This window comes from Zeus faber, assembly GCF_960531495.2.
Source record: "Zeus faber genome assembly, chromosome: 19".
Classification (NCBI taxonomy): Eukaryota; Metazoa; Chordata; class Actinopteri; order Zeiformes; family Zeidae; genus Zeus; species Zeus faber.
Window position 1 is genome coordinate 20,486,838 of NC_137206.1, and position 16,640 is coordinate 20,503,477.

General features: G+C 44.8%; 1 protein-coding gene across 1 annotated transcript in view; it reads left to right on the top strand.

Annotated features, from left to right (window-relative positions):
* The window catches only part of acvr2ba (activin A receptor type 2Ba), a gene marked incomplete at both ends in the record, with an annotated part of 33,351 nt that overhangs the window by 10,912 nt on the left and 5,799 nt on the right, over positions 1 to 16,640 (top strand). The window contains 1 exon segment of the mRNA XM_080020552.1: positions 11,717 to 11,924. Within this exon segment, the coding sequence (XP_079876678.1) occupies positions 11,717 to 11,924 (208 nt within the window).

Sequence of the window (16,640 nt, forward strand, 5' to 3'; positions counted from 1 at the left end):
AGGAGGTAAACTTAAAAAGGCGCGAGAACAAAAGAAGAACCGCCGGAGAACATGTCCCGGAACACCATCAGCAGGATACTCAGTAAGAACTCTGTGGTGAAAGAACCACGGGCGTGACAGCGGGAGGAGTTGGCGGTGGCTTTGCTTTACATAAGGTTGAAAATAATTAACAAAAAAATAGGGAAATCAAACTCAAACAATATGTCACACATTGGGCTTTTATTTACCTGAACTGCAGGGGGTACCATGCTTTTATTGGAAGTATACTTTTATATCTGAAACCAAACCAAAACTCTCTTTGACTTTTGAGTCAAACTTCAGTCTGGGTGCCGTGGTCCTCAAAATAATCACATATAAAATAAACTGGCATTATTTTATTTTTGTTCTGAGACACGGGGCGCACAGTGGCACAGAGATCGCTCTCTCTCCTTTACGCAATCCACTGTCCCGATCCAAGGTGGAACGTCCCTTCTGAGTTGGGTTTAAAATGTTCTTTTCATGCAAGTAGAAACAAATGAAAAGAAATAGATCTTAAAATTAAAACACGCGGTGTAGCGCTGGAGGATGGACTCAGATTCAGCCTTGTTCAACCGCCTTTTATTTGAAGAAGTACAGTATCTATAAAATATGCTCTGAAAAAAAACAAGCTTGTTGACCCTGGGACAAGGAGGTGGTTGAGGGACCCGGAAAGGCAGGTTGAAGTCCGCCCCCTGCCGTGACGCAACGGCATGCTTTTAGTTCTGTCATCGAACTAGGACACAGAGGAGGAAATACTTCTAATAATATATATATTTTTTGTTTTCTTTTGAGGAACGGGGACGTGCAGCGGACCCTTAGTTCGCTTATACGTCGGACTGGCCCTGCAACACAGAAAGTCATACTGATCGTGTCGCCCCCCTGGCGGTTATGGCCCTAAACATTGCATATAGTGTTTATGCCTGCGGCTGGCCCAGAACGTGAGATTTTCAATATTAATCTATTAGGATTTTATGATATATTATGAAAAAGTGTGTGTGTGTGTGTGTGTGTGTGTGTGTGTGTGTGTGTGTGTGTGTGTGTGTGTGTGTGTGTGTGTGTGTGTGTGTGTGTGTGTGTGTGTGTGTGTGTGTGTGTGTGTGTGTGTGTGTGTGTGTGTGTGTGTGTGTGTGTGTGTGTGTGAGGAAAGAAAACCGCCGTTCTTCACAGCAGAGGTGTGTGTTTTCCCTTAGTTCTCCTCCTATCTGCCGCGATGACAGTGTAATTACCTTCTATCCACCATGCAGAGGTCGTCATGTGCCGAGGATGATATGCCAATATTTTCGCTGTTATTAATAGTGGGAGATTACACAGCGATACGCACGATTATGCTCAGAGTGATTAATTGTGAGTTGCTGTGTCTCTATCTCAGTGTTGGAAAATTTTCACACTCTGAAATGCTTTTGACGCCGCAAGCCAATGGACGTAAAATCCATCACAAAGATTTATTAAACATGAACCGTGGTGTGATATTGCGTGTTTTACTGTGGGAGTATCTTCAAGGAGACTCTCTTAAGTTTCATTGTATATTTCGCACACCCACCTACAAAGGAATTCTGTGGGTGTGTGGGTGTGTGGGTGTGGGTGTGGGTGTGTTTTACTATACCTGTGAGGACCGATCTCCGAACTAATAATGTTTTGATTTAGAAGTGCACCCGAAACATGGGTCCTCATTTACCAGGTGTATTTACCAGGACCTCACTTTGATACTAGTACTGTGTGTGTGTGTGTGTGTGTGTGTGTGTGTGTGTGTGTGTGTGTGTGTGTGTGTGTGTGTGTGTGTGTGTGTGTGTGTGTGTGTGTGTGTGTGTGTGTGTGTGAGTGTGTCCCTGATTCCCACGGCTCGGGCTATGATACGTTGCCTCTGATCTTAATAACATATGCACACACAGAGACAAGCATCTGGTAGACCAGTGTGTGTGTGTGTGTGTGTGTGTGAATGTGAGACTTTATCATGCAAAATGACCACATCAAGAAAAATTAAACCTCTTTGTCCATTCCAGACATCAGGGTCATAGTTCACACCCAGACACACACACATCACATATCACACACACACACACACTCTCAGACAGGAGGTGGTGCGTGTCATGCCACTGTGTCATTAAAACTCTTTGTTATATTTAAACACAAGGGTCAAGGATCACATGCAACCCCACACACACACACACACACACATTTGATATTGCGTTTGAGCACCCAGCATCCATATCATTAAGAGCCATTGTGAACTTCATATGCAAGAGGTCAGACACACACAGACCCACACAGAGACCCCCCCCCCAACACACACACACACTATAGACATGCTAATATGCATCATGTGATTACAGCTCTGAGTCTAGTTCTTAGTCGCCGATGACCGTATGTTTGGGGAACCATGTGGTCTACATTATGTTGGTGGTGTGTGTGTGTGTGCCTTCTCTGGATCTTTCTCTCTGTCAATTAAAGATAAATTCTCAAGGCTTTTCTACGATGATGGACAAAATGTAATATCCAATATTTTAGAAGAAAATCTCTCTCTCCAATATCCCATACGATACCTAGTCCTGTGTCACAATATTGATATTATACCGATACATCGCCCCGGCCCTAATGGCTAATACAAGAGTATAAAAGACAATATTTCCAGCTGACAGAAAAACAAAGACAAGTAATGAACATTTCGACTCTTATCCTATCATCTCCAAACTGTCACAGCTTCACACACCGTCTATAATTCATGATGTGGATCAGTGGCAGCAAAAAGCAACATACTGGGAGAGGAATGGATCTAGTGCTGAAATCCCTCAATTGTGTGAGAAACTACAAACAGCAGAATGCTCTGTTGTCGGCGATCAGCTGTTTCCATAATGAGGCTTCATGGTTATAGTCAGAACTCAACCACACACATGTTGTTTAGCATATGTATAGTGTGTATGTGTGTATGTGTGTGTGTGTGTGTGTGTGTGTGTGTGTGTGTGTGTTTGTGTGCGTGCGTGCGTGTGTGCGTGCGTGAGACAGAGAGAGAGAGATAGAGAGAAAGTCTAGAATATTCCCTTTATTAAAGCTCTTTGTTAAGTTAGGCATATGGGGGTCACAAGATCACACACACACACACACGCACACTCTCAGCAGTATGTTGGCGCCATTGTTAGTTTGTGTGTGTGTGTGTGAGTGTGTGTGTGCGTGCGTGCTGCGTGTGCATGTGGCATGACTGACCTCTGCATGTGCAAAAGATACAGAAAGTGTGTGTGAGTGTGAGTGTGTGTGTGTGTGTGTGTGTGTGAGAGAGACCGAATGAGCGACAGAGAGAGAGACACACACACACACACACACACACACTCTATGTTTGGGCCGTAGTTTGTGCGTGCGTGCGTATGTGACATGATTCACCTGTGCGTGTCTACGAGAGACAGAAAAGTAAAATATCCTGCGGTTTCTCTCTATCTGTCTGTCTGTCTGTCTATTCATCTGTCTGGCTATCTATCATCTGTGTATAGGTCTGTCTGTCGGTATGTAGAATAATATTTAGATTTATTTGGTTTATTTAAAGTTTTATTCTAAATTTTAGTTTTATTTGAGAAAAAAATAAATTATATATATGTATATATATATTCTGTTCTTACACACACCCCCTATCAATATGGTGAGGGGTGATGTAAGTGGTTGAAGCTGAGAGAATCACTCACTATTAGAAGTCTCTGGGTTTTTCCCTCCTCAGTGTCGGGCTGTGGAAGTGTTTCTTGTTTTGCTAATAAAATACTTTGACTCCAGTTGGAGACAGAGAGTCGCTGTGGTTCAGAGGTGCTGTTCATACCTGAATACAGTTGACAGATGTTTCCCCTATTAGGATTTTATGATATATTATGAAAAAGTGTGTGTGTGTGCGTGTGTGCGTGTGTGCGTGCGTGCGTGCGTGCGTGCGTGCGTGCGTGCGTGCGTGCGTGCGTGCGTGCGTGCGTGCGTGCGTGCGCGCGCGCTCTGTAGTACTTTTACATACACTGTCAACAATATCCTCAAGCTGCTATGGACTTCAATCTTAGAGTTGTGTAGCGCAGACCAACTCACTGAAAAGCAATAAAACTCAATCACACACACGCACAGTTGGATACTTACACAGTACACAAAACATACACACGGCTAGTACAACTCTAAATGAGCCACTCGCTTCCATTTCCACTTACAGACACACACATGCATGTATACAACCGTACGCATGTTCTTACTTTGCACACACGCACACTTACACACACAAATGCGCATGCACACAAAAACATTGGCATACACATTAAGGCCAGTTGGGATGTTGTAAAACAGTAAAAATATATTGACCACATAATAGCAGCTGCCCTGCTGAGATGTGGATGTGTGTGTAACAGGGTGAGATAGAGTGTACGATGTGGAAAGGATCTGTGTGTGTGTGTGTGTGTGTGTGTGTGTGTGTGTGTGTGTGTGTGTGTGTGTGTGTGTGTGTGTGTGTGTGTGTGTGTGTGTGTGTGTGTGTGTGTGTGTGTGTGTGTGTGTGTGTGTGTGTGTGTGTGTGTGTGTGTGTGTAGAGTGGCAGTCTTCTGATTGTGTGTGTACGTTTGTGTGGTTGACAGCTGCCTGGTCCATTAGCTCACATATCGCCATGGAGACCAAGGTTGAGTTTGAGAATACTGATGAGGGCCCCGCTCTCTCACAACGGATCATGAACTCTGCTCTGTTCTACAGTTATTATATTCTGTTCTATTTAATTCTGTTTATCTCCTGTTCTCCTGCTCCTATACTATGTGTCCCTCCATTTTTCCCTCCATCATTGTAATAATTGATTAACTCTACTTGACTCTATTATTTTCTATTCTATTCTATTCTCTTCTATTCTATTCTATGTTGAGTTTTCTTTTTTTCTGAGAGAAAAAAAGTCCCTCCTATAGGTCACATAGTAGTGTATATATAGTATTTGGTTTCTACTTTTTTGATTACACCCCAAACAGTGTGAGGTAAGTTGTACTTGAAGCTGAGAAATCCTCTGAGAAGGTTTTGTCTAAGTACACTTTTGTGGACATGCGCATTTGTTTTCCTGCTTCTGAATGAGGATTTGTCCTGGCGTGTGTGTTGCGAACTTCCTTAATCGGCCTGCGAATACTCCTACATTTCTGCTTTTCTGGTTGCTTAGCGACAATTAATGCACAGATTGGCCAGAACATCTGTCACAACACACACTGCCAGAGTTCCCTCTCTCTCTCCCTCTCTGTCTCTCCTTCTCTCTCTCCTTCTCTCTCTCTCTCTCTCTCTCACACCCTTGTTTTGAATCTTTCTCCCTCTTCCTCCTCCCACTCTCTCTCTTCTTCATGCCCCCCACTCCCTCCCTCCTCTCATTTTCTGTCTCATTTTTTTCACCGGCATCTGTGTAATTTTTCAGCGTCACGCTGCCAAGGGGTTTTTTCCGAGGGTTTTAACTTTGTATTTGGCAGAGAACTCTACTTTTTTTTTCGTAAAGACTTTAATTTACTTTAATTATTGCATGACGCAAACATACTTTTAAGTCATGCATTTAAAAGCAATTGAAGAGAATTTGAAGACCAAGTATTATAATTATGTGGCCTGTTGAAGGTTGGTCTGCTAAAGCATTGAGACAGCATTGAAGCAGCGCAGAAGGCTCGCTCTCCTCTGTCTTGCTCATCTTTCTTCGTTTTTCTAAACGTCGTTCTCCGCTTTACACCAGAGAGATCTTTTTAATTGTGGCACCATTACACAGAGAGGCAGAGATACACATTACGCAGCTATTCACAGTTCGTCCCTGCAAAAACTGTGAAATATTTCTTGAACACGTAGTCTATTCTTAAAGGCACATCACGCTTCATTCTGCCATATTTCGACTGTCTTAAATTTCCAATATTCACTATACTGCACAGGCAGTGGTCTGCTTTGACGAAACAAGCTGATCCTGACACTGACAGTTCCCTCCATGACACTTCTTGGTGGTTCGATGTCATAAAACTAGGCGTCGCTACTACTTTCATTTAAACAATGATGTACATAACTGGAGCCGCTTCCACACATGCACTGCAACCCTGAAATTATCAGGACATTACACGGAGGAGCTGTACGTGTGAACGCAAATGTCTGAATCAGTTGGAACAGACCTTAGCCAGCCAGCACCCTAGTACAAAGTCTGCATAATGTCCGTTTGAGCGGTTTGTATGGACAGAGCAGGTGATCGTCCGGAGGATTTACAGCGAGCGACTGGGCGTGTCACGTGTTGATGACGTCGCTATCATGCGCCAGTTATTTACCTTTGTGCGGATCTTGGTGCACAGAGCGTAGCTGTTTCGTACTACATATTGCTTTCCTTTATATTCCTTTCCAGTCTTTCCTTTATATTATGACCAAATACATGGAGTTTCAACGCCAAAAAAAGACAACTCGGCAGCCTCATTGCATCTCATCCTGCCTCCTGCACCCTCTACCCAGGCTCCGCCCCTTCACCTAAACCAAATAGAGTATTTCCAGTACTGAAGGTGTAAATCAATGATCAATGCCACTCAGTCCACTGTTCCCTGGATGACAGCTGAGTCATCAAGCTCTCAAAACGGGCGGTCTGGCGCGGACTCTCCGTTTGGGGGGGAAATGCGCCTGACCCCCAAACTTGTCAATCTCCGCTGGAACCCCTTAAACTCCGCCGCTTATATTCCAAAACTGATTTCAAGTATGGACATTCAGCGATCGAATGGCGTTGCAAAACCCGTCTGCTATGAAGGAAGAAGAAGAAGCCTCGTGGAGTAGGAGCATGATGTGTTGGAAATGTTCCGCTTCCTTAAGCGCCCACCATTTGAGGCTAATGGTCCATTGTCCAGTGTGTCTGTAATCTATTTTTACAGTATTATTATTTAAAATGAGCGGTGTGAATGATGAGCCAGTGATGGGTCCTGCGACCATTCAGGGTGGTGCCCAGCCTGAGTACATGTACATGCGATAGTTCATTCAGACCACGCTGTCCTCATGTCAATGTTCTGAGCTGTCAACATTACATACATACAGGGGGCTTTCTGAAGTTTCACTACAGACATTTTTGTCGCTGGCGTCCAAACCATGGCCCGCCAGCACACTTTGGGTCTTCTCATTACTCTTTCCCATGACTTTTCCTTTGGATGGTCTTTCTGACCCGCAGCTTATGTTATCCAAGCCAAGGCACACACCTGGCCACACCTATGGAACACCAACATTATAAGCCCCATACATCACTTTAAACGTCATTAGGCCAACAGAAGCATGAAAACACTGCTGTGGTGTAAATGTCATGGAATTCTTTTTATTTCACTGATGTGGAAGTGTTGCCTGTCACAACCTCAAGGAGGGGGTGTGTGTGTGTGTGTGTGTGTGTGTGTGTGTGTGTGTGTGTGTGTGTGTGTGTGTGTGTGTGTGTGTGTGTGTGTGTGTGTGTGTGTGTGTGTGTGTGTGTGTGTGTGTGTGTGTGTGTGTGTGTGTGTGTGTGTGTGTTATCTCCTGTCTTGAGGATGACCTCATTTTCCAGCAAGGTTAAAGATCACATCTGGAACCCATTCCTTCCTGTGTCCATGGCTCTTTGATGGCGGCAGATCTATAGTGTGTGTGTGTGTGTGTGTGTGTGTGTGTGTGTGTGTGTGTGTGTGTGTGTGTGTGTGTGTGTGTGTGTGTGTGTGTGTGTGTGTGTGTGTGTGTGTGTGTGTGTGTGTGAGTTTGTTTCTGTGGGTTTGTGTGTGCATGTGGTGTATATGTGTTTGTTAGGTTGATGTGTGTGTTTGTGAGGTTCTCATGCATTTGTTCTTGTGTGTTCGTCGCTATGTGTTCGCCTGTGCTGTGTGTGTGTGTGTGGGGGGGGGGGGGGGTGGAGGAGGGGTGGGTGTGCGCGTGCAGGTTTGGGTAGATGAATGCTGCAGTCATCATACCTTGAGCCTTGCAGCTCCAATTACCTGAAAAGAACTTCTCTCTCTCTCTCTCTCTCTCTCTCTCTTGAATCTATTCCTACTCTCTCTCTCTCCCTCTCTCTCTCTCTCTCGCTCTCTCCTTACTCTGCCCCTCTCTCCTACTGCAATGTCAAGAGACAAAATGAGAACATGGAGAAAAAAGGAGGGAAAGAGGCAGAGAAATAAAGAAGTATGGGAAATAAAGGGGGAGAGAGAAACAGGGATGATGGAGAGAGAGAGAGATAAATGGAGATAGACATATAACAACATATACAGTGGAAAAGAAGCCAAGAGAGCAAAGGAGAAGAGGCATGGTAATATAAACTGAAAGAGAGAGAGGGAGTTGAGTTCCACCTTCATTTAACACGTGGTATCTAGTGGTTCCAGTGGCACAGTGACAATTCAATCAACAAAGTGATCAAGAAATAAAGCAATTAATACATATTCACAATGATGATATAGTAATTTTAATATTAATAAAAAATAAAAGTTAAAAAGTTAAAACCACAGACAGAGAGAAAGAGAGAGGCACAGGTTTGGTGGCACAGCAGGGGAGAATCTCTGGTGTGGTTTGTGGATTCATGCTGTGACATGTATGTATGCATGGGTGCTCTTCATGTGTGCGTGCGTGCCTGCGTGTGTGTGACAGCATGGTATCATATCTCGCAATCAAAGCATTTCATACAAACATGCTCCAACATAACAACCTGGACACACAAATAAGGGACAATGTGTTGATGTTGATTTGAATTACACACCGTCCGAAGCAGATGTTTACTTCAACACACACGGACACACACACACACACACACCCACACGCTTGTCAGGCTCTTTGACCCTCGTCTAACACCACCAGAACTTCCCAGGAACCATTTCAGTCCTCAGCCTTTCTTTATATATGTTTATTTCTGTGTCTGTGCCTCTATGTGTGTATACTGCTGAGTGTGTGTATATTTGTACAACCTGGCAACCAGTCGTAGTTTTGAACCTCCGACTTTCCTGTCTGTGTATAAACAGATTTTCTTAATTTCAGCTGGTAGTTTTTTTTAATTCAAAATATAGCCATGCTCTTTTAGAAAAACCCAAACGCTGATGTGAATAAAACATGAGATTGAGGAAATGCACTTTTTTTTTCTGTATCCCTTGCAGCCACACACGCGGGTGGATTTCAAAGCTCTGTTAGACACCTTGAGTGTTTCACGAGCCTAGTGAAGTTTTGGAAATGGGAGGGAGACTTCCCACCACGGCCAGGCTCCTGCCAGCCGGTGGCAGGCTTTTGAATTAGCGCCTCCAAAACTAGGTTGTGACAATGTGCTGATCAGACTGGTCAGACTAGTCCGACTGATCAAACTGGTCAAACAGGTCAGACTGGTCAGACTGGTCAGACTGGTCAGACTGATCAGACTGGTCAAACAGGTCAGAGTGGTCAGACTGGTCAGACTGGTCAGACTGATCAGACTGGTCAAACAGGTCAGACTGGTCAGACTGGTCAGATTGGTCACACCTTTACTACATATTGGCCAATTTGTATTGTTTCTTGTTTATTTTGTCTTTTTTTATTGTAAATGTTTTTGTTTTTTTTGTGTTTATTGTTATTTTTTTGTTTGTTATACATTTGCCAATTTGTTCTGTTTTTAGTTAATTTTATGGTTTGTTATATATTGCCAAATGTTTCTATTTATCGTAAATTTTGAGGTTTATGCATATTGTCAATTTTTATATTTTTCAGTAATTTCTTTGGTTTATTTTTTACTCTTATAACAATACTATTATGGCCAAATTTCTATTTTTTATGAGAGCTGCTGTAACCCCGTAATTTCCCCCCGGGGATGAATAAATTGATCCATCCTATAGATATAATGGGGGAAAATAAATAAATAAATGTCTCGCGTCTAGTTTCATCAGAATTGTTGAAGAGAGTCTGCAGCTGTTCCTTTCATTGTTTACAAACTGACTTTGATAAGGTACAAACAATTATTTTGTATAATGCTAGTGACTAGTATGAGAGAATGTTAGAGGGATGTGCAATATTGAAATAATTTATAATCTATATCACAATATTGTTTGACTATTGAATACCTCGATATTGCTGATTTGACAATGTTTTGGGGATGACTACTGGTGCTTTCATCAGATATTTACACACAAGACAAACAATCTTTAATAATGTCGATAGAATGACCAAGCAGGTACAGGTATAGGCGTTGATTAGAACTGCTATAACAGTCTACCAAGATGCGAAAATTGCACAAATTCACTTTAACGCAGGTTTAAAAACAGCATTTAACTACATCACAATATCACGATAACCAAAGTCCCCAACGATATCTATAGTGTGATGTCGCAAAATCCATATTATTACAATACATCGCCCAGCCCCGCCCAGCCCCGCCCAGCCCCGCCCAGTCTGTGAGAAGTGTTTGACAGCTGCAAACGAAGTTGCGGTTTACTACGCACCGGGAACATCACAAACAGGGTCGCCTTTATGTTTGGGATTTGCATCCGTCGGAAACGATTGCACGTCGCGATTAAACTTGGACGGTTTGCTGGAGACACTCAGCTCCTTCCCCTCCACCTTTCGGTGGAAGTACACCTGTATTCGGCTGGGCGAACACCCATTTCCGCAGCGCGCTGTATTACGTATACGCGTGTATACGCCGCCCACAACTGCTCCGGGTTGAAAACCGAAGAGAACGTTCCGCGGGTTAAAGGTTCTGCAGCTCACGGCAACCACCAACATTAACTAAGTACGGCTCTGAGATCTGAATCACCTTGAAGTCTGCTTTGTCTCTCCCAGGGGAGCGTGCTCGTCTCTTCAAGCAGACAGCGCCGACAACAAGCGCATTAAAAGCCTTTTCATCGCGGGGCCGGTGCGGAGCATGGAAAATGAGAGTTTGAAGGGATGATTCTCTCTCTCTCTCTCTCTCTCTCTCTCTCACCTCGGTCTGAGGGTGCTCGCTCGCTCCCAGTCAGCGCCGCCTTCAAAGACTTGCGTGTTTGTCGTCGCGGCACGAAGTCCCCCCTCGGCGCCGGGGTTCTCGGGCTGTGATAATCACGCCTTGAAAACGAAGGTTCGCACGGAGAAAGTTATTATCGATGACCTTGCGCCCGGTGCGTTGAACGTGTCTCGCGCCGTGACGCGAGGGACAGGAGGAAGGATGAGAAGGTGGAGGGAGGAGGAGCGGTGTCAACAGACGAGATGGGGCGGGAGGAGGAGGAGGGTGTGAGCCCAGGGGGGGAGGAAGATTGATGTGAGAAGCTACCCGACTTGGGACCTGGGATTTGGGATATATTTTTTTTTAATTGTTTTTGGGGCGGGACCTTTTTATCGATTCGCTCCTCAAATATTCTCGTACCTGCGCTCGCCAGCGTCAGCATCAGAGTTTGGTTCTGCTTATGTCGAAATGAATATTTGTGGAAAGTCTATTTTGTACTGTTTGTGTGTACGTATACATGTATGCCTGTGTTTACACACCCTTAAACACAACCCACGCACACAAACACAGGCTGCACAGTGTATTGATTATAGATTGAACCTTGTGATTGGAGTTTGCGATGGCCTGGTGGTGGGGTTGTGCCGTTTGGGAACAGGGTGCTTCCCAGCACAGCGCTGGTTTTCTGCTTTTGGAATCTGGGGAAACTGCCCAGTCTGGGTCTGGCCCCTTCGTAGATTGAGGCGGCGGCGCATTGTGGGAAAGACCAACTCTGATGGTTCTCAGTTGATCTGCCTCCCTCAACTTTAACACATCTCTCTCTCTCTCTCTCTCCCCCCCCCCCCCTCTCTTGCCCAGGGCCGGGTCATGGGGAGGTGGACATGCGCGAGTGTCTCTACTACAATGTGAACTACGAGATCGAGAAGACAAACCAGAGCGGCGTGGAGCGCTGCGAGGGCGAGAAGGACAAGCGCTCGCACTGCTACGCCTCCTGGAGGAACAACTCGGGCTCCATCGAGCTGGTGAAGAAGGGCTGCTGGCTGGACGACTTCAACTGCTACGACAGGTAAATACACAAACACACACGCGTATATATAAATACGCAAATAACACATACGCTCATTCCCACAGGTGCTCTGATGAAGCAGACATTCCCACACACGGAAACACATACAGTACACTGAAGTCGGCTTTACACCGAATGATCTTTACACTGAAAACGCATCAGACTCTTGGGCTCCCCCTAATGGCCGCCGGCGTAGTGCATGAGCCCAGACAAGTCGTTCAGTACAATAGCGCGATAGAGTAGTTTGCTGAGCTGGACATTAACCATTAAGACATTCCGACATTCCAACATTTGGTTCTATTTACTTCATTTCTTCATTCCTCATTTTGTTGTAGTTTTTCAGCTTCGTGTAAAGCCAACTAAACTCACATATTCCCATCCTGGACAAACCGCCGAGCGACTGGGAAACCGCGCTGTGGTTCACGCTGAACTTCCTGTGATTCCACGATATTCCGTCCTGTGCCACACCGGCGGTCTTCAGACACGGTGATAAATTCGACCTGTGGAGTGAACGTCAGCTTCCTTCTCGGGAGCTGACAGCCTCCGCTTGGTTCTCTTCGTTTCTCTCGTCCCGGGGTGACAAGCGCACGCTCCCAGCATTTTCGCGGCCGCCCTGTGATTGACGGGGCGCAATGGCCGAGCGCGGCGTGCCCCGCCACGGGCTGTTTACTCTCGGCCTGCCGTCGCCATACACACACACACACACATACACACACACACACACACACACACACACGCCTCCTATTTGGCAATTGTTATGGAGACATCCCAGCTATTACGTTATCGCCTGATCGCGGCTGTTTGAGCTGAGCTGTGTTTCCGTCGAAATTCAAGGAGAATTTTAAGGCAATTTGGTAAATGATTCAACATATTTCAACAAAGCGAATATATATGTTTCGATACCAAAAATGTCTCCTCTTCATAAGGGGGCGTCATTACACCGTTATAGGATCCTACTATGACATAAAATGAACTCATAAGACACTTCACTGTCAGATAAAAATGTCACGTTTACGGCTGTCCTACTTTCTTATGAACGGCTCTTTATCCTGTGGGAGCTTTATTATACATCCGTTCATGGTCATTTTCACGTTTAAGATTTGGCTGGTCGATATATACAGTAGGTATAAGTTTATTTTTGGCAAAGTCATTTTTGATTACTTTACCTTGGAAAAAAAATTGATGAAGAACCACAGTGGCATTTTAGGGAGGTCGTTTATTCAATCAAATTCATTCAAAAGGGTGGAATCTTTGCCTCGCTGAAATATTTAACCAAGGCTTCAAGATGAATTCCCGACTTCTCTAGAAGCAAATTACCATCTGGTTCATAAAACGCTGGAAGTGTCTTGCCCGCGAACGAAACGTGAACTGTTTCAAGACTTCATCCCTCCTCGTGCTCTAGTCGGGTGGCCTCTGGCAAGAGTCACGGAGAAAGTCAGCGCGGCGCCTCTCCGGCGAGTCTCTGCAGTAATCACCGTCACGGAGGGGGAACTACTCAGCAAACAGCTTTTCATTAGCGGGACAAAGGGTTTTCCTTCCTGCGCGGACGCGGCGGCTCCCTCAGACCCGACCCCGAGACGTCAGATAAAAACCTGTGGTTTCGGCGGCTTCAGACGAGCAGCTTGAGCGGCAGCTTGGACGCCAACGTGACAGATAAGAGGAAATATCATCACGCGATCGCCAGGCTGTGTTTACAGCCGCGCTGTGAAAGTAAATAATATTATCATTCCAAAGAAAAAAAAGAAAAAATGCTATTGTGAGGTGCGAAATTCAATCTTTTCCCGTGGCGCAGAAAATAAATCAAAATGTCCCCAAATCTATCGCACCCCTTCCCGTGCCATGGAGCTCCGCCCTCCCACGTCCAATCAGACCTTTGTGTTCCAGTTAGCTCTGCGTTTCCTCGGAAAAGTTTCCGATGCCATTTTCAATCCTTGTCATCGATCTGATTCTTTATCAATTTCCTTGTAAATTCTGCCAGTATAAATCGTCGGGGGTATTCGTTCTAATTCTCATCCATTTTTCCCCAGCATGCCCCAAACTCCTGCACAGCAAATTCTGGTCTTTGGGTTAATGTCCAGAGCAGGGTTCTAACCGGGTCCTCGAGGGGCTCGAAATGCTTGAATTTCATCCTCAGAAATTGAAATCCTGGAATACCTTGAAAATAGCACCTTTTGTGCTTGAAAAGTCCTTGGGGAAAATGCCACCATTGGAAAAACTATGATTATTCCCCCTGGTTTTGTTATTTAACATCGTATCAAACAGAATCACTCGACTTGGATTATGCCAGAGAAATGTAAGTTAATCAAGCATGGTTGGAAATAGACATTTATAATAGTAGATGACGATGAGATTAATAATGCCTGTAATATCAGTTTAAATTCAATTCAATTCAATTCAAAGGGTCTTTTTGGCATGTGTGAAATAAAACAACAAACAAAAGAATAGAAATAATAAATATATATATACCCAGATCAGTAAAAAATTACTGAAAATAAAATAGAAAAATGTAGACTTGCGGTTAAAAAGATATAAATACAAATGAGTGAGAATTACATAAACACAGCAACATTTTTTTTTTTTTTTACTTCAAATGAATGCATATCCATGCAGATATGGAAGTTTTTTCGTTATTAGCCATGTCTTCAAAGTCACTCTGATGTCTCAGTGCAGTTGGCAGGAGGTGAGAGAGTGCAGCTGGGTTTCCACCTCCTGCTGGGTACAGTGGGTGCACAGCCTTTCGTCCTCTCGGGAGCCAGGTCACCCTGTGGCGGCATCTCTCCACGGCGAGTCTGTGCTCGCTGGGTCTGTACATGGTCAAGGATTTCCTTTGTCTTGGATCGGTCACAGTGGTCGGGGGAATTGCCACTGAGTATTCTCCGTTCGGGGCGGAATAGCATTTCAGTTTGCTCTGTTTTTTGACTTGACTCTTCCCAATGTGTTGAATATATATATTTTTTTGTCTTCTTATAATTTGGTCGAGCCTAATGGGGGCTTCTGTCTGGGGGCTCCACTTGTGTCGGTGAACAGAGTCCCAGAAGCAGCTGGCTGAGGGGGGCTTCTCTCCTCAGTCGCTCTGTTAGGTGAGGGCCTTGTTATGGAGCGTGTCAGGGTCACTTTCTATGAGGTGACTATAAAGTTTAAATGCTCTCTTCTGAATTTTTACAATGAGTGGGTATCGTCCTAATTCTGCTCTGGATGCATTATTTTTCCGTTTGGACGCGGAGAAAGGATCGGCAGAATTCTGCGCGCAGTCTCAATCTAGTTTTTGTCCCATTTTGTAAAATCTTGGTCGGCGAGTGGAGCCCAGACCTCGCAGCCATAAAGGGAAATAGGTTCAGTAACGGAGTCCAATATTTGAAGCCAGATTTTTGTATGTTCCAGAGCAATGCTTATCTCAAAAATAATTTTAAGGTTGTGGTTTTGGAGGCTGGGTCTTTTCTGGAGTATCATCGTTTTTGTCTTTGGTCGGATTCATTCGCTGTCGGGGATCAGGTCTGGGAGGTACGAGATGCTGCAAGGTGGTGCTTCTCTGGGTGGAGACAGGAGCACCAGGTCGTCCGCAGACAGCAGGCATCGGACCTGTCTGTCCGCTCGGACGATGCCAGACTGTTCTAACGGCCTCATCCATGAACCGGGGAGGCCGTTAGAAGAGGAGGTATGTATGTGTTGAAGAGGGTCCGGCTGCATCCTTGTCTGACCCCCACCGGTTTTGGGGAAAGAAGTCGGTGTGTTTTTTTTGCCAACCTTGGTAGCGCACTTGTTTGTGTACATTGACTTGATGATGTCATAGGTTTCTCTCTAACCGTTTGTACAGCAGACCCTCGTGCCAAATTGAGTCGAAGGCTTTTTTTCAAGTCAACAAAGCCGGGGATTCATTTGCTTTTGTTTTTGTTTATTTGGTTGTTGATCAGTTAAGGTGCTGAGGGTGAAGATATGGTCTGTCGTGCGATGGTTTGGTAATTAGAAAAAAAAAAGCCAATTTGGGATTTGCTCACGACATTCTTTTCACTGTTCTACTGTAGGATCTTACAGAGGTTGCTGTGGACACAGATCCCACGGTTGTTATTGGGGTCACATTCCTCAGCTTTTGAGGGGCGGCGTTATCAGTCCTGGGTTCCCAATATTGGGGAAGATCCCGGAGCTAAGGATGAGTGGAATTTGAGGTCTGAGAATTTTATCGTTAAATTTAGGATGCGGTCAGCGCCACGGGCCTTTTTGGTTTCCGGTGATTTTATTTTGTCCTTTAGTTCCTATAATTGGGGTTCTGATAGTCTTTCATGGTTCTTGTTTGTGTTTTTGCTCTATATTCTTCTGTATTGGACCAAAGACATTGCAGAAGTGGTTTACCCATGCATCTCCATTTTGGATGGGTAGGTCCTCATGTTTTTTTTTTACCTCATGTTTGTTTAGTGTTCCAATTTTCCCAGAAGTGGTTTGTTTTTATGGAGTGTAATCTCTCTCTCTCTCTATCTCTCTCTCTCTCTCTCTCTCTCTCTCTCTCTCTCTCTCTCAGACATGACTGAATCTCTCCCTCTCTCTCTCGCTCTCTCTCAGACAGGAGTGTAATCTCTCTCGCTCTCTGACAGGAGTGTAATGTCTCTCTCTCTTCTCTCTCTCGGACATGACTGAATCTCTCCCTCTCTCTCTCTCTCGCTCTCTCTCAGACAGGAGTGTAATGTCTCTCTTCTCTCTTCTCTCTCTCAGACATGACTGAAT